Source organism: Bos mutus, chromosome 19 (genome assembly GCF_027580195.1).
Source record: "Bos mutus isolate GX-2022 chromosome 19, NWIPB_WYAK_1.1, whole genome shotgun sequence".
Taxonomy (NCBI): domain Eukaryota; kingdom Metazoa; phylum Chordata; class Mammalia; order Artiodactyla; family Bovidae; genus Bos; species Bos mutus.
The window spans coordinates 26,515,221-26,539,637 of NC_091635.1; the positions used below are offsets into that span (position 1 = coordinate 26,515,221).

The 24,417-nt window shown below is 38.4% G+C and overlaps 1 protein-coding gene and 1 pseudogene across 2 annotated transcripts in view; both read right to left on the reverse strand.

Moving 5' to 3' along the window:
* Nucleotides 1-1,712: 1,712 nt before the first annotated feature.
* Nucleotides 1,713-24,417, reverse strand: part of FBXL20 (F-box and leucine rich repeat protein 20) — a 99,574-nt gene continuing 76,869 nt past the window's right edge. For both annotated transcript variants that reach the window (XM_070389776.1, XM_070389777.1), the window contains exons 7-15: nucleotides 15,506-15,601; nucleotides 13,799-13,925; nucleotides 12,383-12,457; nucleotides 9,830-9,960; nucleotides 8,157-8,217; nucleotides 6,991-7,035; nucleotides 5,274-5,330; nucleotides 4,064-4,276; nucleotides 1,713-2,695 (exon numbers count right to left, since the gene is read on the reverse strand). In XM_070389776.1, the coding sequence (XP_070245877.1) occupies nucleotides 2,588-2,695; nucleotides 4,064-4,276; nucleotides 5,274-5,330; nucleotides 6,991-7,035; nucleotides 8,157-8,217; nucleotides 9,830-9,960; nucleotides 12,383-12,457; nucleotides 13,799-13,925; nucleotides 15,506-15,601 (913 nt within the window). In that variant the 3' untranslated portion in view covers nucleotides 1,713-2,587. The remainder of the gene's footprint in view (nucleotides 2,696-4,063; nucleotides 4,277-5,273; nucleotides 5,331-6,990; nucleotides 7,036-8,156; nucleotides 8,218-9,829; nucleotides 9,961-12,382; nucleotides 12,458-13,798; nucleotides 13,926-15,505; nucleotides 15,602-24,417) is intronic.
* Nucleotides 15,620-24,394, reverse strand: LOC138992111 (large ribosomal subunit protein mL53 pseudogene; annotated as a pseudogene).

A 24,417-nucleotide genomic window follows, 5' to 3' on the forward strand; every position in this document is an offset into this window, starting at 1 on the left:
TCAAAGTCCTGTATCATTAACCGACACAGGTTTCAGATTGGCATAAAAATACATGTCCTTCCAAGCTTTATGGGCCTCAAGTTTTCTTGAGAAAGGAACAAGGCTCCTGCCTGACCATATACACACCAGTGCTGCATACTCCAGGGCCTTTATGCTCTCACTGACTCTGTTCTCACCTGCACAAGCCCGCAGAGACTTGCACAGGGGTGCACTCTTTGAGAAGAGAAACAGCATTTTCAAGACATTCATATACTAGTGAATAGGTTTGTTCCTTTTTTAAATAAAGAAGTACCTCAAGAACTTCAACTGTTGGGAAATTAAAATCCACACTCACTAATAAATCAAGGTTTTATTCAGGCACTATTTTTTTTTTTTTAAACTTTGTACCTTAGAGCTGTTGCCCCCTAAATACATATACATACATATATATATATAAGTTTTGTTTGAGTGAGTTACCTGGGGATCTGAATATTTTCAACCACATTTAGAAGTGTGTGTGCAAATGTGTATATGTATATATGTGGGATATAGCCAGGAGAGTGGGTTTCACTTTTAAAAAATATATTCCTTATGTGGTAACCTGAAAAGAGGATAAGGGAAAGGAAATGAAAAATACATATAATTTGAGCTTTTAAAAGGGTGTAATAATAAAATTAGATTTAAAATAAATTTAACATGCTAACTAATGGTGGATAGTAGGTTCCTAGGACCTTTTCAACTAATTGCTTATGGAAAAGTAAATCACATTTTATTCTTACATATGCTAGTATTACTAACACCTGCAGCATTAAAACAAGCCTTTTAACAGCCTGGATCATGTAGAAGATGACCTAAGATTGTGGTGGGTTGCACATTAATGTCCTAAAAAACCAAAAGTCACCCTATTAAAAAAATCACACAAGGTTTCTAACCTTGATGTTTAGAAATCTACTTCTTACACTTCAGAAACTTATTTTATTTCCCTCATCCTCTATGGTTTTTTTTTTTTTTTTTGATGGGGGGGAACTTCTTCTTTGACTTTGAGTCATGGACACTGAATACTCTGCTCTAAGTTCTGGTGACCAGGCTGCCCAATACACTGAACCCCCTACTTCCTCTCAATGTTCTCTTTCTGCCACCCCAATGCCTTTACCTGGCTTCTCTGATATTTCATTCATGGAAAGTCTGGAGCTCAAGAGAGAGATGGCTGATGGGTTCTGAAAAGGTTCTAGTCCTTTGAGGCTCCAACATTAGATATGATACCAAACACTGATGTACAGTTGACCAGCTGTGATAGGGTCATTCTCGCATCCCTGATAAGCTGAAATGGGAGGAAAAAAAGAGAAACAGCCCAGCTCAATCGCACAACTCCTTGAGCAGCATTCCTGCTAAAGTAGAACAAATCTCACAGGCACAAATCAGAGATGCCACTGATCACACCTAGATTTTGGTCAACACACAATATTTGAGCTTTGGTGGCGGTGGCTTTCAGTTTCAGCTTTGGGATTTGCCATTCCACTCTTTTCTAATAATGCATTTCTCTCTCCTCATTAAGTTAGATGGAAGGAAAAATGTGCAGAGGGGAATACTGGGTGTATCATGCATATTATCATTTATCACAAGATACAACAAAAACCAAAAGGCAAAGTTTGTTTTCATCAAAATAGTCTTAGCTCAATTTCTTCTCATAATTTTTCTTGACTGGCAAAGATTCAGGCAGGGTCCCCTAATGGTAAAATTTAGAATTAAAAAAATATTTATTGATAATGTCTCTTTTAAAAATGTTTGGTAACCCCAACTAATTATCCAAAATGCAAATTGTAAACACAACAACAGCAAAGGAGTAACAACTGAGTGAGAGTAAGCAGACTATGAACAGATGACAGATTGAGCAAGAGGGCAGGAGGGAGCAACAGAGAATGAAAGACAGGTACACAGTGTGCTACAGACAGTGACAATTTGAGTGAATAAGTCATCACATCTGGACCACAGTGATTTCAATGCAACCATTTAGCAAACCTCTGGGCCAAATACTAAAACACAGTAGGAGGAATGGACAAGCCTTCTTTGTGAGCATGCTCAGCATGTTGGCATGGGAACAAGGAAGCACAGCAGCTCTTTAGTCATCTCACAATGGATGGCTACCATTTATAGGATGCAAAGAAATTTTCCCTCTGGTCCCTGATACAACATGTATTGTTTTTCTATGCTTTCCTTGACCCTGGAGGACTGCAGTTGCTGTTCCAAAATTGCCAAAGAAACCCCTTAACAAAATAAAGAAACCACAGTAGCAGTAAAACTGGGTTTGCTGGAATGCCCCCTTCCATCTACCTTGCTTATGATTTTCTTCTGGGCACATCCAACAGGAATGGTTAAGTTTTACCAATCCACATGATAAAGCCAGCACGAACTCAGTCCCCTGGTCACAGAGACAGACTGGGTCAGGGTGAGAGTGGGTATGCGTATTATGTGTGGCTCTGGGGATCTGGACACCGCCCTCACTTTGTAACCTTTGCCCGGAACACTGGGGTTGCTTCCAATGGAGATCCACGGTAACTCTAGAAGTGTCATTAAATACTCAGTTCACCAAGGTTGACCACCTCCACTGTCATAGGATGATGCAGCATCTGCAGAAGCGCTGTCTGCTGCCCCCTACTGACGGGGGTGGAGTGACAGGTGCGAAGTAGGCGTGGACTTTAATATTGGGTAAATGGGTCTGAAACAAGACAGAAACGTTACTAAGAGGGAGGCCTTCAACAGAAACAGCAAGGTTGCTTTTCAGAAAAACCAGAGGGACTGAGTGGACACGAAGGCAGAACAGAGGCTGAGCACGGACAGCATGTTGAGACCTAGGTTCTACTTCATACCATCCCAGATTATTCCAAAAGACCATATTAGTTCACATACCTTTGGCTGCTGCGTCCATAATAATAAAACTGGGGGCAAAGGTCATGCTAATCTCTTAACCTGTCCCAAAGGGATTCCTGGTTGGATTCCCATAGCTGGAAGAAATTATATAAACTTAAAAATTAATTTTTTCCAAGCCATTATGGACAATGTTTCCTCTGATATCTTTAAAAACCCATTATCCTCTTTTAACTAACATGTTTCTAACATTTACTACATAAATGGTTTCTAAACTCCTACTATGTTCAAGGCATTGTGCTAGTTCTGTAAAGGGACAATGGTCAAGATAGAGATCCTGCTCTTAGGGAACTTAGGAGTCTAGACATGCACACAGATAGCTAGACTGGAAGAGTGCTAAGTGATTCTTGAGGATTCAGAGGTGGAATCCCCGGCTGGGGTGGAATCCAGCCAGGCAGACCTAGGGACCATAGGCCACAGAAGCAGCTCTGGATGACCTGTGGCTTTCCTCTTTTGGTAAAGAAGAGATATGGATGCAAGGCCTTCCCACTGCAATTACATTCTCAGTCCTCCAGGTCTAAAGGGAGAGGTGGAATTGAGGTCAACTGGAACTTCAACTTAAATCTGCTGCTCCTTTATGCACTCCGATGCTATTAAGGCCAACACAGATATTTTTAAAGGTTGGTTGTAAGGGCCAAATTAAGCAGAGGGCCTTTCCCACAACAGGTGTGGAGCAGATGTTCCAATAAATGTCTGTTGAGCAGAACAATCCAACACAAAGATTCATCCAGTCTTTTATAACCTCTTTGCTGGCAACCTGTCTTTCAGTGATTTGGCTATACATGAGTCTGTTATGAAGGATGGGGCAAAAATAAAAGGTAAAAAATGGTGATCCAACCACCATTTGCTGTCTTAAAAAAAAAAAAAAAAGATTCCTAGCACAAGAGTTTGATATGAAAGGCTATACAAATTAAAAAATTTAAACCCCATTTAACTAAATATTTTTTCATTATTTTTTTCATCCTGCTAAACTTCCATCAGGAACAACAGGAAAGAACTATCTACCCTTAGGTTTCCCTGCCATCTTTTTTTCTCTTTGTTGAAAATCCAAGTAAATACATAAATCACAGGAATCTAAACCTTAGAAAAGGAAATGGAGGGGGAAAAAAAGAAAGAGTGCTGAGAAACTAGAGCCAGAGGATGATGCTGCCATCTTTACCCTGAGTCTCTTGATTCCAGCCCGCGTGATTTGCTGGCAGTCATAGAGTTCTATCCGCTCGAGGCTGTGACAGCTCTTCAAGTGCTCCAGGGACGCATCTGTGATTAGGGGACAGTTGTCCAGTTCAATCACCTCCAGCTGGTCATGGGCGCAGGCCCCGTTCCCCAGGTGACGAATTCCATCGTCTGTGATCAGCTCACAGTGAGACAGACTCTGCAGCCAAATAGAACAGGGAAGGACACTGAAATATTTAATAGCATTCTTTGAATCAGAGGCCTGTGTGTAACCAGGAAAAAGAGCTTGCTGGTTTGATTCCGAAATATATCGAGCCATCACTAGAGCCATGTGGTGAAATGAAGAATGCATATCAGAGTCGGTGGGGTTCTGCTTTTGATAATCAATGATCAACATTTCTCTGGGTGATTCTAAATACATCTTGTGAATTCCTATAATGACTGTGAAATAGTTCATAAACAAAATAAGACATCTCCCACAACCCTCTTGACACACAAATTATTAACACTTTTCCTCTCTTACTGGGACAAGGGGGGGTGGCACTCAAGCTTTTCCTGTAAACATTTTTTTGAAATTTGGACTAAAGATTGAATACCTGATGCAGGGCATGCCCAAATAGTTTATTACCTGAAGATGATTCTTACAGCTGTAAGATGTGGTCACCTGTTAACTTTACAAGTTTTCCTTAAATCCCTGGTTCCTCCATGTGAAACACAGAACCCTTGACTGAAACATGGTTTAATGTGCCACAGAACACCAAAAATGAGCCTAGATACAGAACAGACAACCTGAATTCTTTCTCACAGTGTTACTGGAAGCAGTAGCAGAAACTCCCTCCAAGTAAAGCTTTGATTGGTTCTGTTTTATAGGAACATTTAGTCCCAGTGAGAAGGAAGTAGACTGTATTTGGGGCCATCTCATCTCTTGGATCTCTAGAAATTTAAGCATCATTCAGGCTGGAGTGTAATTCATGCAGGAGGGAGAAAAACTGTCAGTTTTCAATCTCTAAGCATCGATAGAGAAAACATTTAACTTTTCCAGTTTCTATCTTTCTCCCTTAGACAAGTCCTCCCTTGGTCTTCTGTAAGTTGACAATTTGGAGAAATATACTTTCCCAAGATGGTAACCAGACACCAATAGAGCTCAGTTTTGAATAAATTCAATAAATATATAAAATTTCCAAAGTCAAACTCACCAATACTTGAAGTCGAGGACAGTGTATAGAAAGTTGGATTAATGTGCTATCTGTTATCTGAAAGAAACATGTAAGCTTATTTTAGGTGTAACTGCAAAAAACTCATGGGCCATACCACATTTGACTACACTTCCAGTCTGATATCCTGATAATTATCAAACAACAGAATCTTAAGGTTGAAATCCCATCAGCTACCAGAACCTGTTTTTTGAGAATCTATCCAGGCTAGACTTAAATTCATCTAGTCATCTTTGAACAGGTCCGTTGAAAATTGTTTTTGAAATAAACGAAAACTTGTCCCCTCATAACTTCTACCCACTGGACTTTGTTTGATCTCCTTAGAACCATCACGGAAGTGAATCAGAAGACACTGTTCCATGAAAAAAATTAATGTAGGAACATCCTCAAGTTTTTAGATATCTAACCCATATTTTTACAAACAATGCTACAACTCAGGACTGGTAACTGGTATGTCAGTTATTTCCCTCAAGGATGGCAGAAAGAAGCTGCTGGGTTAACTACGAACATTCAATAAGGAAAAACTCCTGAGAAACAACAGTCTTTCATAATTATCTTAGGATGAAAAGTAAATCAGCGTTTCTTTTCAAATTTGTCTCCAATTCTGAAATTATTATTATAAATCACATAACTCCACAGGGGCTAAGAAATGGCAGGGGTAGGGGATTATAGTGGGCAAGCATGTGTGCATCATTCAGAAGGAGTGGACACCGGAAAGGACACACAGGCACGTGCAAGAGACGGACGTGAACATGTTTTAGTTTAATTAGGATTGACAGGTACTAAGTAGTGTCCAGATAACAAACAGTTACCTGGAGTATATAGAGTTACTGAATATATAGCTGCTATAGTTACCGAAGTATCTTTTATTCTTTATTTTTACCATTAAAAAAATTCACTGCTTTTTTTAAAAGTTTTTATTTTGGCTGTGCTGGGCCTCATTGCTGTGCACAGGCCTTCTCTAGTTTTGGTGAGCCTGGGTTACTACAGTTGTGGTGCTCGGGATTCTCATTGCAAAGGCTTCTCTTGCTGTGCAGCGCAGCCTCTGGGGCACACAGGCTTCAGCAGTTATGGCGCATGGGCTTAGTTGCCCTGTGGCATGTGGAACCTTCCTGGACCAGGGATCAAACCCATGTCCCCTGGACTGGCAGGCAGATTTGTTACCACTGGATCATCACGGAAGTCCACCTTCTTTTCAGGAGTCCCCCTTTAAAATTTCTCCCTACCCAACCAACAAACTCAAAGCTCTTAACATTGGTAATAAAAGAAAGTGTTAATAAGGTAGTAAGTCTGCCTGCCTGAAGGACAGGGTTCCACACAGAGTTGGGTCTCTAGGGTTTATGATATATGAGGCTCCAGGTCCAATTAAGCTAAAAAGGGACAGATATCTATCAGTGTCGTGGGGCTTTAATTATTTACTAGTATCATAACCCTGTAGATCTAAAGAAATATCTTAATATCTTTATGATCTGAATGCCTGATCCTTCTTTCTTTCTAATGGCAACCTTACTGATGACATGTATTTTCCTAGCACAAATTGCATGAGCACCTGTGCCTGGTATGCCTGGATGACACCTCAATAAATGGACAGCAAGCAGGCTCTATAATATGTGAGGGTAGGGAATTGAACGTTCCGACGTGCATGTATTATGTACATTTCTATTATACTGTATTTCCGAGTAAAAAACCACAATCTTACCTGAACACACTCTTCCAGGTCCATCTTTTCAAGCTCATGGCAATTCTGAAAAATACAAACAACCCAACATTATAGAAAAAACATTTAAAATACAGGAAAAAATTAAGGTCAAAAAAATAAATGGTATTAAATGTACCGATGAAATCTCAAGAGCTTCAGAACTGGTGTCATTTTAATACCACTTCCTACCTTATTCCATTACTTACACTTTTTAAAAAGGCCTGTATCATAGTGAATTTCTCAATTATTCCACACTTAAAGTATCTACTATCTAAGAAGTCCAAAGGAATAAATTTCCTGAATATTCACTGAGATAATATAGAGATCCTTTCAACAAAAAACAATTTAATGAAAATGATTTCTTTGGAAGCACAGGAAGGGAATCTGTGTCTTAATCTATTTATGCCAAGCGCTGCCCCCTGTTCCCTCCCCCATTAGTATTCCATTGATCTGCCCTGAAAGCAAATGCCCTTTCTCGTGGTCCATTACACTGGTCAAAGATGGTATACTTTAAATACTATTATACAGTGACTTAAAAGCCCCTTCATGTATTAATATCTTGTGGAGAATATAGAAAATCTCTTAACATCTCTCCATTTATGGAGAAGGAAATGGCAACCCACTCCAGTACTCTTGCCTTGAAAATCCCATGGACGGAGGAGCTTGGTGCAGGCTACTATCCATGGGGTCGCAAAGAGTTGGGCATGACTGAGCGACTTCACTTTCACTTTAAAACCATAAATGTAATTGGTTTTCCTACCTTTTCATGCCAATTTATTCCATTAAAAATATAATGAAAAAAAAATCTCTCCATTTAGATTAGGCTTACATGTTTCTTTCAACATTCATTCACCAGTTGCACACCAAATAACCAAGTAAATCTTTCACAAAGCACTAGGAAATGCCTGCTCAGTTTAACCTAGCATCTTATGAAAAAGTGGAAAATCAAGTCTCTTGAAGGAGTGTCATGCTTTCCAACCCATGTCTACCTTTCCAGAGCACTTGCCTGAAGCTTCTGCCCAAGAATGCTCAGGAACACCAGCCACAGATGTATTCTCCCACATCCCATACCTCAATTTTCTGTTCCTTACATTTCCCTATGTTGTTCATTCTTCTGAAATTAAAAATCCTGAACAAAGCCTACAGAACCTGAAGAAAACACTTACCCTGGCCAGAGTGGTAAAGCCTACATCGGTTAATTGAGAACATCTTGCCACTTCTAATATTCTGTTAAAAAAACAAAGTGAAAGTCAACCCCTTGGTCCCTGAAAACTGGGTCTTCTAAAAGAGCAAGAATTTAAGAAAACAACCTCCTATTCCCTAACGTCTATGTAACACAGAATGACATTCACAGCTAAGCAAGTCTGTATACAGATCTTGCCATTCTCTTTCATGGAGTCATCAAAAAGTGGTCCTGTAAATATATTTCAGGGTGACGCAATCAGAAGAACATAATAGAAGCTTGTAGTTAATGCCAAAATGCATGATAAATGCATTAAAAAGCCTTCTTGATAGCATACTGCTTACCCCCAGAGGGCAGCCTGCTCCTAGAAAACAAAGGAAATGGAGATTAAATACTCTGTTTCAGTTAATCTTGCTGCTAAAGTAAATTATTCTCTTTCCCTATTTCACATGTAGGTTCACTCAGATTTAAACAGCTTTTAAAAATACGATGAAGGGACTGGTTAATCACAGGCCTGTCCCAAATAAGAAATTCCATATATATGAAAAAAAATATCCTTAAGCTTCCTGCCTCCTCCCACAGGCTTTCAGGGAGGCCCAGCAGAGAAGGAAGCTGAGCTGGCAGTCACTCTCCTATTCAGGAACTGCTGAACACAACCCTAAACACCAACCACAGGCTTGGGGAATCAAAAGTAGTAGCTCTTTTCTGTGCAAAGTCTGGTGGTGTCTGTATGACAATACCGAAGAACACTGTATGTTTGCTTACAAATTACTAAAAAAGTTATAGCAAAACCATATAAAGGCCCATGGCCAGATCATTACAAAAAAGTTTTAAGAAAGTTTTTATTGGTTTACAATGATTGTTATAGGTAAGAAAAGTGGTTTTGTAGGTTTTGGAGCTAGACTGCCTGGGAGTGAACACTTATTCCTGCCCTTACTAACTGTGAGACCTTGAACTGTTTACTCCACCTCTTTGTGCTTTGGTTTTCTCATCTATAACATAGAGGTGATAACAGTGCTTATATGGTGTTATGATGATTAAATGAATTAATATCTGTAAGTCGTTTATGGCTGACACGTTTAATATGTAAGTACAATGAAGCTTTGTTTTAAAGACTGAAAATCAAGATGGGCTTGATGCCATGTGTCTGCTAACATAGCATTCTTAGTAAACATTCAGCCAATCTTGTACTCAGGTAGAGAAGAGGAGCCACAGAGAAATAAAGCTTGCTTTAAAACCATCAGTACAAAAGAGTTGTTTTTTCGCTTTAAATATTCCCCGCTATGTACCTGACATCATTACTACAATAGAATAGGTAGGCCTCTAAATTTTCTTCGGAAAGAAATTACATGAAAGCATTAATAAGAGAAAATGACTTTATTTCTTTTCTCAAGTAATGAGATAAAATGTTGGTATTTTAGTACTAGTTATATTCTAGTATGGACAGCAAGAAGTAGAAAATGAGGACTATGACCCCCAGGTTCAGGCCAATTACATGTAATCAAATGAGGTAGGAAGCAAGTAGGTAGGCATCTGAAAAGGTAGTAGTGGCCTTGTAGAGTCTACCTTAGAAATTTCAAGTTTCCAAGGAATGAGCATGAGTGGAAGCTGCTGCTCCTTTTCTCTGATTTTTTGAGATAAACAAGAAATGTTTACCTAAGCCGAGGGCAGTTCTGACCTAAAGCGTTCAGGATGGCATCTGTGATGTTGGAGCAGCCAGAGGCACAGAGGGACTGTAACTTATGGCACCCTCTGCATATAGTAATGAGACCTTCATCTGTGATTTGCTAAAAAAACAAGAGGGAAAAACCCATAGTTATCAGTAACTTAGCAGAAGATAAAGACAAAAAAAAGTTACCTCTGTGAAGTAAGTGCCAAAAAGAAAGAAAAGCAGATTTGATATTAATCACGTAGCAGACCTAAAAGAAAATGAACACTTTCTTTCTTCCTTCCAGTTCCTTTTGATTTAGTTTTCAAGAGAATCTGTGCTCATTGCTGGTGCAAAGGGAAGAAGCTATAATGGGGTTCTTTTAACCTAATGGGAGTAACAGGACTGGGAACAGCATGGGGTGCATCTTGGTGTAGGTTCAATTAAATGATTTTAAAACCTAGAAAACAGATAAGAACAGCAGTATTTTAACAGTATAAACACATTTACAAGTTCAAAATTGATACTAAGTTACTTTAACAATCTGTGGATGACACTACTGCAGTCTTATATCAACCATAGATCCATTTATTTCTAAATTTCAGTTTTATAATATAAAGACTATCCTAATTTAATGGAAACAGTTGTATCCAACTCAAATTTTGTATGTTTCAAATTACTGTTTTAATTTTAAAATGAAAAAGAACACAGAAGATGTTACATTAAAAAAAAAAGATGTCACGTATAAACATCTTGTATTGGATATAATCAACATTCTAATTTATCCCTATCTTGATAGATTCACTAATTTTGTGTAAGCCTCAGAATAGCGCTTTCCTGTCATCTCTGTTTAATCAAGCAGTATTCTTCGGTTGTAAGGACAACTGAAACAAACAAACAAAAACAAACAAAAAACCCTCAAACTTTAAATATTCATTGCTTAAATCAGTACGCTCTCAGTATTGTAGAACACACAACTGAAAATGGATGCAAAGACAGATACAAGATCTGTCATAAGAATGAGTTGATAAGGTGTATATACACAGCAAAGTATTGTGAGGGCTGTGCTGCCTTTTTTTCCTTCACGTTTTAAATTCTGTAAGGGATTATTGAGGAAAAAAGATGAAGAAAGTCATATTACCGATACTCATGATTTTTAAAAAGAGTAAAAATCTACTAAACTTTTATGTTTTCAACTTAGTCAAGAAAAAGAGACTGCATTAAGTACATACTTTGGTCACTTCAACAGTTTCGGGCAGAAACTTCAAGAAGTCTTATGAATGCTGAGAATCATTTCATCACATTGCACAGGAATGACGGATGGAATGACTCACGCCCTAAGATCTGGGTGAAGGTAAACAGTAAAATAAACACATGACGGAGCTGGTTCTTTATGCCAGAGGGTAGAGGAAAGGAAACCAAAACGGTAAACGCTAGGCATGGTATGTATGTGTTTATATGTATGTAACATAAACATGTAATATCTGTGCATGTGTACATAAATAAAATCTGAAGATGTGTCCGTTTTTTCCTATCACTGTAAGATGACAGTTTCATGTTTACAAAAGTTGTGTAAGATCTTTCTTTCAGGCCAAAGACTTTAGTTTCATAAATGAAAGTAGGTAAATTTCTGGTAGTTAGCAACTATGGGAATCAAAATATCATCTCCTTAACTCAGTCTCTAGGAGCATCTTAAACATCACTTTTAGCACCATCCTTGCAGTCTACGGGGTCGCACAGAGTCGGACATGACTGAAGCGACTTAGCAACAGTAGCAGCTTAAGGGCTGGAAGGACAGGATGCTTAAACTGCACAAAACATGGCCCTATATGTGTCACCCTAAAATGACCACTGTGCTCTTAAGTCTCAAGTGACCAAAGAATAAACAGAAAGTATAACCACCAGAAGGGTTAGCAAAAACAAGGAAAACCCTAACTTTTTTCACTGCAACGAGAGGCTCTTACTCCAAAGTAATACACATACGTAATTTTTAAGGCAAGAGAGGAAAGTTAAAGGTGTACCGTCACTGTTCTAGGATCCTGAATAGTTTCAGTTAATTCTACGAGCAAAATCCAAAATCAAAATCTTTTTTGTGATAGACACAAAAAAGTTGATAGTCTAAATAAACAAATCAAATGTAAACTATAAATACTAATTGAGAATAATTTTAAGGGTATACTTTGCTTGTCATCTACTTATATCAGTGGTCCCCAACAGTCATGACTGATAGATCTTAAATTGATGTGACTGCAATTAATTTACCAAAAATATTTTAAAGACCAAAGTTTATGAATAATTTACTTCTAAAAAGTAAGTTTTCCTAAGTAGAAGAGAAAGGGGTGGAGTTGTACTTGAGTTTACTTGGAATCCTGTATAAGCTACTCTCTATCTCATCTACGTCAAAGGCCCTAGGAGTGAGCAATGCTGAGCATGTAAAAAAGCATGATGTTTACTTGAATCCTCAGGGATGAAGTGGACAAACTGCTGGTCATTATGACTGAAACTCTTAACATTACTGAAATGAATTACTAGCACAAAGAGCGGTTGGAAGGACTGCTTACTAAGCAAGTCTGCAAGTTCAAAGTCACCAGTTCAGGACAGTGTGCACCTATGTACTTGAGAGCTTCATCTTCTAGCTAGAAAAATTAAAAAGAGAGAGAAAAAACTATTACTGATATTGTTTAGTATTTTAAAACTTTAAAATCTTAAAGGTTTAAGAGTGTACATACACACACAGAGTGTACACATTCATCAATACATTTTAAATGTAGCTAACCAAGTTTCAAAGGATCATATAAAAGTGCAATTCATATGATTAGTACAGTTATTAGTCTTTGTCATCAGTTTGGGCCACATTAATTTCGTATCACCAAAGCAAGGGAAAGATAAGCACTGCCTAGTGTTCATGGATATTTCTTCTGATAAATTAAATATGCTTCACAGAATTCTCCGGAAGGATTTTGAAACTAAAGTAACTTTCACATTTCTACACTCCATGTAAAGTTCCTTAACAAACTTTTGGGAGCAGGAGCTGAGAGAGGAATCTGTAGTTTATCTACTGCTGGAAGATCACTGCTCTGAGTACAGTGCTGAGACCAGATGGCAAGTAACTTGACTATAATGATGCATCCCAATCAATATTTTTCAGGGTTCCATAAATAACCAGAAGTTCAAGCTGTTGTTTTAAGGCAGTCATACTTTCGAAGCTCTGTTTCAAACAATGGGAAATCCTCCCATTATGGTGAAAGAATGAGGGCATTAAAAGAAAAACAGAAACCAAGGCATGGTTTTAGCAACCATTAATAAAAAAAGGGGGAATAAGAGCATAGCCCTACTTTGTCAGTCACTTCTAAACCCACTCTTGATCATTTCCTTCCACATGTTGTTACCATGTCAAATCCTTTTTTCCCCCACTGTAAAACACTGAGATATTAAAAATTTTAATGACAAAATATGTTGGATTTGTGATGTGACTGGCAGGAAATAAGCATCAACACTATAAAATGTAGGTTGCTATGAACTTTGCACATCCAGCTCAAGGTCTCAGGCAGTTGACAACCTAGCGTGTTTTCTTTTCAGATTAAATTACATGAAACCTTTCTTGCCAACAGCACCTGTTCTATATGATTTTCTCTCCTCATCTTTGCCTCTCCTCAAAAATTTTATCTTTGGTCAGGTGTTAATTTTTCTCCTTTTTGGGGGGCCGGGATGGGGGTGCGGAAGGCCATGCTGCATGGCATGCATGATCTTAGTTCCTCAATCAGTGACTGAACCCACGCCCCCTGCAGTGGAAGCGTGGCGTCTAAGGAATTCCCTCTTCTACTTTTTCACTCTAGGGAAAATACTTTAATTTTTGGTAAGCATGGGTTTTTGGTTAGTAACACACAACTACGTATCTCTCTAGCCAACATCCTGGGCTGCCCACCAAGCTCATGGCGCCTCTATCAATCTAAAGTTAAGACAGGAGTTATTATTACCTGTGTGCAGCCTTTTAAGAATAAGGCTTTAAGACCTCCACAGCCTCTCACTAGAGCTTGGATACCATCCTTGGTTACTTGGTCACACCAGGAAATGTTTAATTGCTCCAACAGTGGACATCCCTCACTTAGGAATAAAACAAAATGAAACAAACATATGACTAAATCCAACTCTAAAGGCACCAATGTCTCATTTTATTGGTTATTCCATAACAACAAAAGGCATATTTATCAATGCTTGCGGTGTTCACGTGGGAGACACCACTAGGAGGACTAGCTCAAATCTACCTTAACAAGCTCAAGCACAATGCTGTTTTTCAGATATATTAGATTTTATGGAGCTTTATACTTTTCAAAATATATTCTTTCTGCACTTATCACAACTTTAACAGTCTCAGACAAGAAATGGAAATTAAGTGATTCATTCATTCAAGTTAACAGAGTAATTAATGAAGAATCAGATTCAATCTCAAATTTTTCTATCAAACAATTCAAGCACTTATCAAAGCATTAGTAATGAGGACATGGAAAATTTTCTTTTAAAAATTACAAAGGATCTGCAAAATTTTCTTTTCTGGGACATATATAGGGTATATTTTACACAGGCTGAATTTAGGATATATGATATTAGATCTCTGCCTTCTATCAAATACTATTTCATTTTTTGATTTAAACTACAGAAGAATTAACTATACATTTAAATTTAATTTACATTTAATTTAACTATACATTTAAACTATAGAAGAATCCCAAGCTTTAGGGCAGTTTTTGGAAAATACTGCTTAGTTTTAGAAAATAAAGCCAGGGATCTTGGTTCAAGTTCATTCTTCAGCATTAATAGTGTTACTTCAGGCAGTCACCTCAGGAAGTCTGCCAAAGCCTCTCTCAGACCAAGATTAGCAATAGTCCTTCTAAGTTCTCCTCAAATTGATGCATTCATTTTTACCCTGACACTTATTCCTCTGTACTAAAACATACTTAAGTGTCTTTTTTCTTCTTATAGACTCTGAGAAACTTAAGGATGACTTATTCAGTTACCTCCCATAGTTGAATCACAATAACTGGGATTCAGAAGTGTTTTAGATTTTATCTGGAAAGTGTCTACCTCACAAGATTTTCAAATAAATGAGCTCATTTACATGAAGTGCTATAAACTATGAACACTGTTATACTACCTTATTTACTATACCAACCAGCCTTAGATATATGTGTTCTTAAGTATAGAAGGAGCCACATTTTCATATTACTTACACTCTACTTAACTAAATCTAATTTCTTCTTTTAATAGTTTAATTCTTATTATTCATAATGTAAGTAATGCATGGGACCATAATCATTTATAAAAGGCTGATAAAAAAGTAAAAGTGCAAAGAGAATGGGCACTTCACCCTCCTTTCAAGAAATATCTTTTTGTAATGTAGTTTTAAAAATTACAATCACATTAAAACAATGAAAACCTACTGAGTGCTTACTACATACAGAATCCTGTGCTAAGCACTTCATTCATGTACAAACTACTATTCTGTTCAGAAATCCTAGTTACTGCTAGTCATTTCATCTGAATTTGTCCTATAATTTGGGCAAGTGGTAAAACAAAGGGTCAATTTTGAACCACAGTACATATCTATAAAACAAAAGTTTCTTTCAATTCCAACTTAAATAAGTATTTGTTCTGATTATTGGACATTCTTGTTATAAGAAATTTACCTCAGAGCTTTTAGAGACATGTTTGTTATTGATGTACAGGAAGCCAAGTCAAGGTGCCTGAGTTTGGAACAAAACTTGCTAAGGCTAGTACATGTACTGAAAAAGGAGAAAATAATAAACAAATATGAACACAGTCTACTAAGCATATAATAATATTATACATAATTTTCAATAAACAAATAACACATCTTTAGAATTTCATACATGATTCTCAAGTATTACAAAAACTAAAATTTCCATACCCCAAATATTAATAAAAAGTAGTTATAAATCCAGGGATCTTTAACGTTGAGGAAGAGGTAGGTTCTCAAAGGATAAAAAAAGTTGTGCTGTGTATAAGAATTTGCACAGGGGGAAGATCGTTCTTGATTCACATTTGGAAACATTAATAGCTATTCACAGTGACTACATTTGTGCTGGTAAAAGATTTACAGGCATTTTGTAAATTCACAACACCAGAAAGCTAGCTAGAACATGCTAGCAAGTTGTGATACATGAAAACCAAAAGCTGTCTCTGCTCTTTCACTTAAATCTCTTTCTGTTCACGATAACCTTGTGCATGGCATTAACAAAATAATCAGATTTTTGCAAGGTATACTGAGGATGGACTAGTGTTAGGCTGAAAGAAACTAAGTTATGTAATACTACTGCCTGCTTTCCTTTATGAATTTGTTAAAAGCTCTTTTCTCACAGTGGTCAAGTTCCTCATTTAAATTTTTTTTTCAGGTATGGAAAATCTCAAATATACTCTCAAGACTAACAGAGAATGCACATATACCATCATTAAACTCTGACATTTATCAATATTCTACTATTGCTATTTCATCTATTTCCTTTTTTTCCCTTGTTCCAATCTTTTAGAGGAAATCCCAGACATATTATTTCACCAAATATTTCAGACATACTTCTAACATATAAGGATTTAAATTCCTTAATGTCTGACACCCAGTCCCAGTCTGTGTTCAACTTTTCCCAAATGTATCATAAATGCCTTTGTCAAACTTCCTCTTGTGGTTTTCTTCTGCAGTTTAGTAATGAACACTCTTTCTTGAACATAGCCAATCATCTCTTTCCTCGGTGAAACGTCTGTCTAAGTGCTTAGGGCTTTTATCAGTTGATTAATTTTCTTTTTTTGGGGCCACATTGTGTGGCATGTGGGATCTTTGTTCCCTGACCAAAGATCAAATCTGTGCCCCATGCAATGGATGTGCAGAGTCTTGACCACTGGACCACCAGGGAAGTCCCAGGTCTATTTTTTTTTTCCCCCCAAACCACCACAGATCATGTAGTATTTATTTTAAAAATAGGCATATACGAGTACCCCTGCAGTTCAAACCTGCAGTTGTTCAAGGATCATTATAGACAGTATGCAAGATTATCAGTTTTATTTTGGACAAAAAGTGTTGCTGGAATTTGGCGAAAATTGGTAGTAGGTACCCTGACTATATAGCACAGAACTTAAGATTAGAGCCCAACAGAAATATAGGATTTAACCCAAGAGGACAGTTCAAGTCATGACAGAAGACAAGATGCCCCAAAAATAAAAGAAAGGAGAGTAGTACACCTTTATGGTTAAGACAAGGGACCGGAGAGGAAGAGAAGTTCCACAAGGAGTGTATTAAGAGTGGCAAATGCGACTGAAATGGAAAGATGAGGACTGAGAAAACAGCATTTCTAATAGAGTAAGAGGTACTTTGAGTAGTGGAAGGAAAAGCCAAATTCAAAAGGGTTAAGCAGTGAGTGACGGTAAGAAACTGAAATAAATTCAAATTTGTCCGCACCCCTCGTCTTTCCTCGTCCCATAAACACTGGTTAGGTTTGTAGTCACAGGCCTCTTCTTTTTTTTGGCATTCTGTGGCCCTCCAGATAGTGATATAAGTAATTAAGTTCTTCTTAAATAAGTGTCCTTAGCAGTCTTGGGTTAAAATCTGTTGACTGGTCTCTTTTGTGCTGTCAGTGCCCGGTACTGGCGCTAGGCTTGTCCCTGCTCGCCGCCACGCCCCTGGCCTGGATGTGGGAGGCGAAAGCAGTGAGCACTTCCTGGGCGGTCAGGTGAGCGCCGCGCATAATCAAGCGATGCCCATCTCCGAACAGCAGCACGTCCACGCAAGGCTCGGAGCTGTCATGCCTCACGTCCGCAATCACTGAGCAGTTGAGGTTCGTGGAGCGAACTTCTCGCTGCTCACCGCCTGGAGGAAGGAAATTGTCGATTCCACGTTCTTCTGGAAGGGGCAAGACTGAACCCGAACCTGCTTGACCGAGCGGAGCCCGAGCCGAGCCAAGGCCGCCGCCATGGTGACATCCGCCCCGGAAGGTCAGGCCTATTTTTAATTGGATTGTCTTGTTATTATTGACTGTAAGAATGTTTTCTGTATCAGTTCAGTTCAGTTCAGTTCAGTTGCTCAGTGTCTGACTCTTTGTGATTCCATGGATGCAGCACTCCAGGCCTCCCTGTCCATCACCAACTCCCTGAGCTTACTCAAACTCATGTCCCTTGAGTGAGTGATGCCATCCAACCATCTCATCCTCTGTCGTTCCCTTCTCCTCCTGCCCTCAATCTTTCCCAGCATCAGGGTCTTTTCAAACGTGTCACTTCTTCACATCAGGTGGCCTAAGTATTGGAGTTTCAGCTTCAGCATCAGTCCTTCCAACGAACACCCAGGACTGATCTCCTTTAGGATGGACTGGTTGGATCTCCTTGCAGTCCAAAGGACTCTCAACAGTCTTCTCCAACACCACAGTTCAAAAGCATCAATTCTTCGGTGCTCAGCTTTCTTTATAGTCCCAACTCTCACATCATACATGACTAGTGGAAAAACCATAGCCTTGACTAGACAGACCTTTGTTAGCAAAGTAATATCTCTGCTTTTTAATTTGCTGTCTAGGTTGGTCATAACTTTTCTCCCAAGGAGTAAGCATCTTTTAATTTCATGGCTGCAGTCACCATATGCAGTGATTCTGGAGCCCCCAAAAATAAAGTCTGCCGCTGTTTCCACTGTTTCCCCAAATATTTGCCACGAAGTGATGGGACCAGGTGCCATGATCTTGGTTTTCTGAACGTTGAGCTTTAAGTCAACTTTTTCACTCTCTTCTTTCACTTTTACCAAGAGGCTCTTTAGTTCTTCTTTGCTTTTTGCCATAAGGGTGGTGTCATCCGCTATCTGAGGTTATTGATATTTCTCTCAGCAATCTTGATTCCAGCTTGTGCTTCATCCAGCCCAGCGTTTCTCATAATGTACTCTGCATATAAGTTAAATAAGAAGGGTGACAATATACAGGCTTGACATACTCCTTTCCCAATTTGGAACAAGTCTGCTGTTTCATGTCCAGTTCTAACTGTTGCTTCCTGACCTGCATACAGGTTTCTCAAGAGGCAGGTCAGGTTACCTGGTATTCCCAACTCTTTCAGAATTTTCCACAGTTTGTGGTGACCCACACAGTCAAAGGCTTTGGCATAGTCAATAAAGCAGAAATAGATGTGTGTTTTTTTGGAATTCTCTTGCTTTTTCAATAACCCAATGGATCTCTGGTTCCTCTGCCTTTTCTAAATCCAGCTTGAACATCTGGAAGTTTATGGTTCATGTACTGTTGAAACCTGGCTTGGAGAATTTTGAGCATTACTTTACCAGTGTGTGAGATGAGTGCAATTGTGTGGTAGTTTGAGCATTCTTTGGCACTGCCTCTCTTTGGGGCTGGAATGAAAACTGACCTTTTCCAGTCCTGTGGCCACTGCTGAGTTTTCCAGATTTGCTGGCATATTAACTTTCACAGCATCATCTTTTGGGATTTGAAATAGCTCAATTGGAATCCCATCACTTCCACTAGCTTTGTTCGTAGTGATGCTTCCTAAGGCCCACTTGACTTCACATTCCAGGATGTCTGGCTCTAGGTGAGTGATCATACCATCGTGGTTATCTGGGTCATGAAGATCTTTTTTGTATAGTTCTTCTGTGTATTCTTGCCATCTCTTAGTATCTTCTGCTTTCTCTATATATTCTTGATATATAATTTAATGCTTTTCAGTGTAGAAATCTGGTATTTCTTATTCTCAGTAGGTTTTTCATGGAAGCTTTTGATCATACTAAGGAAACTCCTTTCTATTCTTTGTTGCTTTTTTTCTGGCGGTGCCACTCAACTTGCAGGATCTTAGTTCCCCAGTGAGGGACTGAACCTGCGTCCCAGCAGTGAAAGCACTGAGTCCTAACCATTTGAACCACCAGGAGATTCATAAATGAGTGTTAAGAGTTTGTTATGTGCTTTTACTGCATCTAATGAAGCATCAGTTAGTTCTACTATTGCATAGCAAATTACCTTAAAACCGAGCAGCTTAAAATAATAATTATTTATTATCTCAGTTTTCATGAGTCAGGAATATGTGCACAGGTAGCACAGCAGGGTGACTTGGACTCAGGATCTCTCACAAGGCTACCATCAAGGTATACTAGCCACAGCTGGAACCATCTCAAAGGTCGCTAGATACTGATTCTCTTCCAAACTCATTTAGGTTAAGTGGAGGTTGGCAGACTTAAGATGACCCAATTCCAAGCTTCCCCATTTGGTTTTTGATAGAATTTAAGTTCTTGCTGGCTGTTGGCCAGAGACCTCAGTTTCTTGCCACATGGGCTTCTTCACAGAGCTACTCACAAGAGGGCAGAATGCTTCCAGAGCTGGAGAAGAAAGTAGAGCAAGATAGAAGACACAGTCTTTTTGGAACCTAATCTCCAAAGTGATACACAATCTCTTTTGCAGTATTCTATTGTTAGAAAATGAGACACTATGTCCAGTGTACACTCAAGGGGAGAAGATTACACAAAAGTGCAAACAGGAAGAGGCAGTGATTATTTGGGGGCCAGTTTAGAAGCTGCCCATCACAATGAAAATGATCCTGTGGTTTTTGTCCTTTATTCATTCCAGAGGACAGTAAATCTCAGCAGCTGCTTATTTTTGTATGTCCAGGAAGTCAAGAATGGTTTTGGTATTTTTAAATGGTTGAAAGAAAGTCAAAAGAAGATACTATTTTGTGACATGTGACATTAAACTATGTCTCAGCAACATGCGATAAAGTTTTGTTGGAGCACAGCCATGTTCATTTGTTAATGTACTATCTGTGGCCACTTTGTAAAACACTGGCAGAGTTGACACTGACAGAGACTACAAGGCCAACAAAGCCTAAAATATTTCCTTATCCAGCCCTATACAGAAAAGTTTGTTGTTCTCTGCTTTATTCTAATATTATGGAAAATTACATTAATTGATTTTCAGATGTTAAACCACACGTATTTCTGGGATAAATCCCACTTAGATAAGACCCAACCCTTTTATATGTTGCTGGATTCAGTTTGCTAATATTTTATTAAGTATTTCTCCATCTCTGTGTCTGAGGAATATAGTAGACTTCCTTTTATTGTGATGTTTTTGCTTGGCTTTGGTATCAGAAAAATACTGGCCACACAGGACAAGTTATGAATTATTCCTCTTTTACTTTATGAGTGGGTTTGAGTATTAGTATTCTTCCTTCTTTTGATGGACTCACCAGTGAAGTCATATGGGCCTGTGCTTTTCTTTTTGTGGGACAATTTTGAATTGTTGTATTTACTTCTATAGATTTATTCAGAATGTTAATCTGTACCTTCCCAGGAGTTGGTCCATCTCACCTAGGTTGTCTGATTAAATGTATTTATGATACTACCTGACAAACATTTCATCTTGTCTGCTTTTGACAATTTGAGTCTACCCTCTTATTTTCTTAGTCTAGGTTTATCAATTAAAAAAACTTTTTTCAATGATTACTGATTTTGTTACTGTTTTTGTTTCCTGTTTCACTGATATCCATTCTAATCTTTATTTTTTCCTTCTGCTTGCTTTGGGCTTTGCTCTTCTTTTTGCTAAGTTTTAAAAAAAACTTTATGTATTTATTTTTGGCTGTGATGGGTCTTCGTTGCTGCATGTGGGCTTCCTTTAACTGGGCAAGCAGGGGCTACTCTTCGCTGTGGTGTGCCGGCTTCTCACTGCTGTGGTGTCCCTTGTGGAGTATGGGCTCTAGTGTGAACAGGCTTCAGTAGTTGCAGCGCACGGGCTTAGTTAGTCTGCGGTAGGTGGAATCTTCACGGACCAGGGATCAAACCCTCATCCCCTGCATTGGCAGGCAGATTCTTAACCAGTGGATCACCAGGGAAGTCCTTTTCTAATTTCTCAATGTTGAAGGCTGTTACTGATAAGAGCTTTCTCTCTTTTCTCTTTTGTGACACAGGATTGCAGAGCTATATTACTATCTTGGCCACATCACATTAATGGTGGTAGCTTTTCATTTTCATTCAGTTCAAAATTACATAGAAGCATGATGCTGAATTTCCAAAGATTCTGTTGAGAATCTCTAGTTTAATTTTCTAGTTCTGGTCAAAGAATATATTTTGAATGATTTTAATCTTCTTAAATTAAGACTTATTTAGTAGCCCAATCTATGCTCTATCCTAGAGAATGTTCCAAGTATGTATCTAAAGAATGTTTATTCTGTAATCATTGGGTGGAGTGTTCTATCTGCACAGTATGCATTTTTCCATCTGTTTACTTTGAACCTATTTGTGTATTTCAATCTAAAGCTTGTCTCTTATAGACAGCACAAGCTGGGTCTTGTTTTTTAATCCATACTGACAGTTTGTCTTCTGGGTGAAGTGTTCAGTCTGTCCACATTTAATAAAAATTGTTGGTTTTTTAATCTTTTTTTTTTTTTTTTTTTGTGGAAGGGTGGAAATATGCTGCATGGCATGTAGAATCTCAGCTCCCTGACCAGGGATGCAATCAGCAACCCCTGCATTGAAAGCATGGAGTCTTAGTCACTGGACCACCAAGGAAGTCCCAGTAAAATTATTGATATGGTTGCATTTTTTCTCCCATTCTTTTTCTGTTTGTTTCATGCTTTCCTTAAGTTTGTTTTTCTATCTCTCCTTTACTGTTTTCTTGTATCAGGTGTACTGTTTCAATTCCTGTTGATTTTTTTACCTTTTCCCTGAGTTATTTTCTTATAGTTTGCTCATAGAATACAATATGTATCTTAATTTACCACAATCTATTTCAGAACAGTAACTTAATTCTCACAAAAACATTAGCATTTTACTCCAATATGTAATGGTTCTGTTCTCTCTCCTTTGTGCTATTATTTTCACATGTTCTAACATATTTTATATATTACTCCTATAAATATCATAGACCTATCAATACTGTTGCTGTTCAGTTGCTCAGTCATGTCCGACTCTTTGTGACCCCATGAACTGCAGCATGTCAGGCTTCCCTGTCATTCACCGTCTCCCAGAGCTTGCTCAAACTCATGTCCATTGAGTTGGTGATACCATCCAACCATCTCATCCTCTGTCGCCCCTTCTCCTCCTGCCTTCAATCTTTCCCAGCATCAGGGTCTTTTCTAATGAGTCAGCTCTTCACATCAGGTGGCCAAAGTACTGGAGCTTCAACTTCAGCATCAGTCCTTCCAATGAATATTCAGGACTGATTTTCTTTAGGATTGACAGGTTTGATCTCCTTGCAGTCCAAGGGACTCTCAAGAGTCTTCTCCAACACCACAGTTCAAAAGCATCAATTTTTCGGTGCTCAGCCTTCTTTATGGCTGCCTTATTTAAGTTCTGGCAATTCTTCTTCAGTTCAGTTTCCCAGCAATTGTTCTTTCCATTTTAGTTATTCTTTGCCCAGCTTTGTGGGGTCTCAATATGTGCATATATAGTTTACTCTTCAGCCAAATTTATGAAGATTTCTGTAGTCTTTTTTTGAGTCAGCTTCCCTCTTTCCAGACACCTATTTGGTCATCCTGGTCTCCCAGAACTTTGATCTTTCTCTTCAAATCAGACAGAACTTTGTGCCCTGCTTGCATTCCTTCTCCTGTACCATTATCTCAAAAATGCCACCAAGCAGAAAGCCACGACAATCATAAGGCTCACCTCATTTGTTTCTCAGTTCTGCTCTGCATGTTGTCCAACATTTCAGACTGCTTGCTTTCTATGTTTTGTACAGTTTTAGAGCTGTTTATAGCAGGAGGGCAGTGACTGTTGTTATCAGAAACAGAGGTCTCCACTCTTGATTTTTGAAGTCTGTATCTTTTTTCTTTTAAACTATATTTAATATACTGCTAAAGTCACTAGAACATGCAAAATTCTGAACATTAACCTGTGGTTATTTGATGATTTTAAGATATTTAGATTTATGAATTTAATGTGCTTATGTTAAAAGCTTTTGTTTTTCAGAAATGCTTATTGTAGTAATGCATGTTGGGACTTCCCTGGTGGAGCAGTAGGTAAGAATCCTCCTGCCAATGCGGGGGACACGAGTTCCATCCCTGGCCTGAGAAGATTCCACATGTTGCAGAGCTACTAAACTCGTGTGCCACAACTAGCGAGCCTTCACTCCAGAGCCCTCAAGCCTGCATGCTGCAACTACTGAAGCCCGTGCCCAGAGCCTGTGCTCTGCAACGAGAGGCCACCACAATGAGAAATCCCCACACCATAACAAAGAGTATCCCCCACTTGCCACAACTAGAGAAAGGTTGCTCAAAAGCGACGAAGACTCAGTGCAAAAAAAGAAATGCATATTTACACTGTTTAGGAATTTTTCACAAAAAGATAAAATGAATAAGATAAAAGAGTGGGGGTATAGAGAAAACAAAACTAGCAATATTACTAAATAATATCAAGTAACTTAAGTTTTATTTTAAATTTTGAGGCAGAATTTGAGCCAAATTCCAAAATAAGCTTCTTGTTCCATTTCTAACTTCTAAAGTTGCTTTCTCTTTCTTGAAACATCATTTCTCTATGAAACCAAAATGAAATTTACTAAATATATTTAGCAGCCTGCATTAAAAGCTAGTACAGGCAGGACATAATGGGCTATGACTTACCCTTCTAAAATAT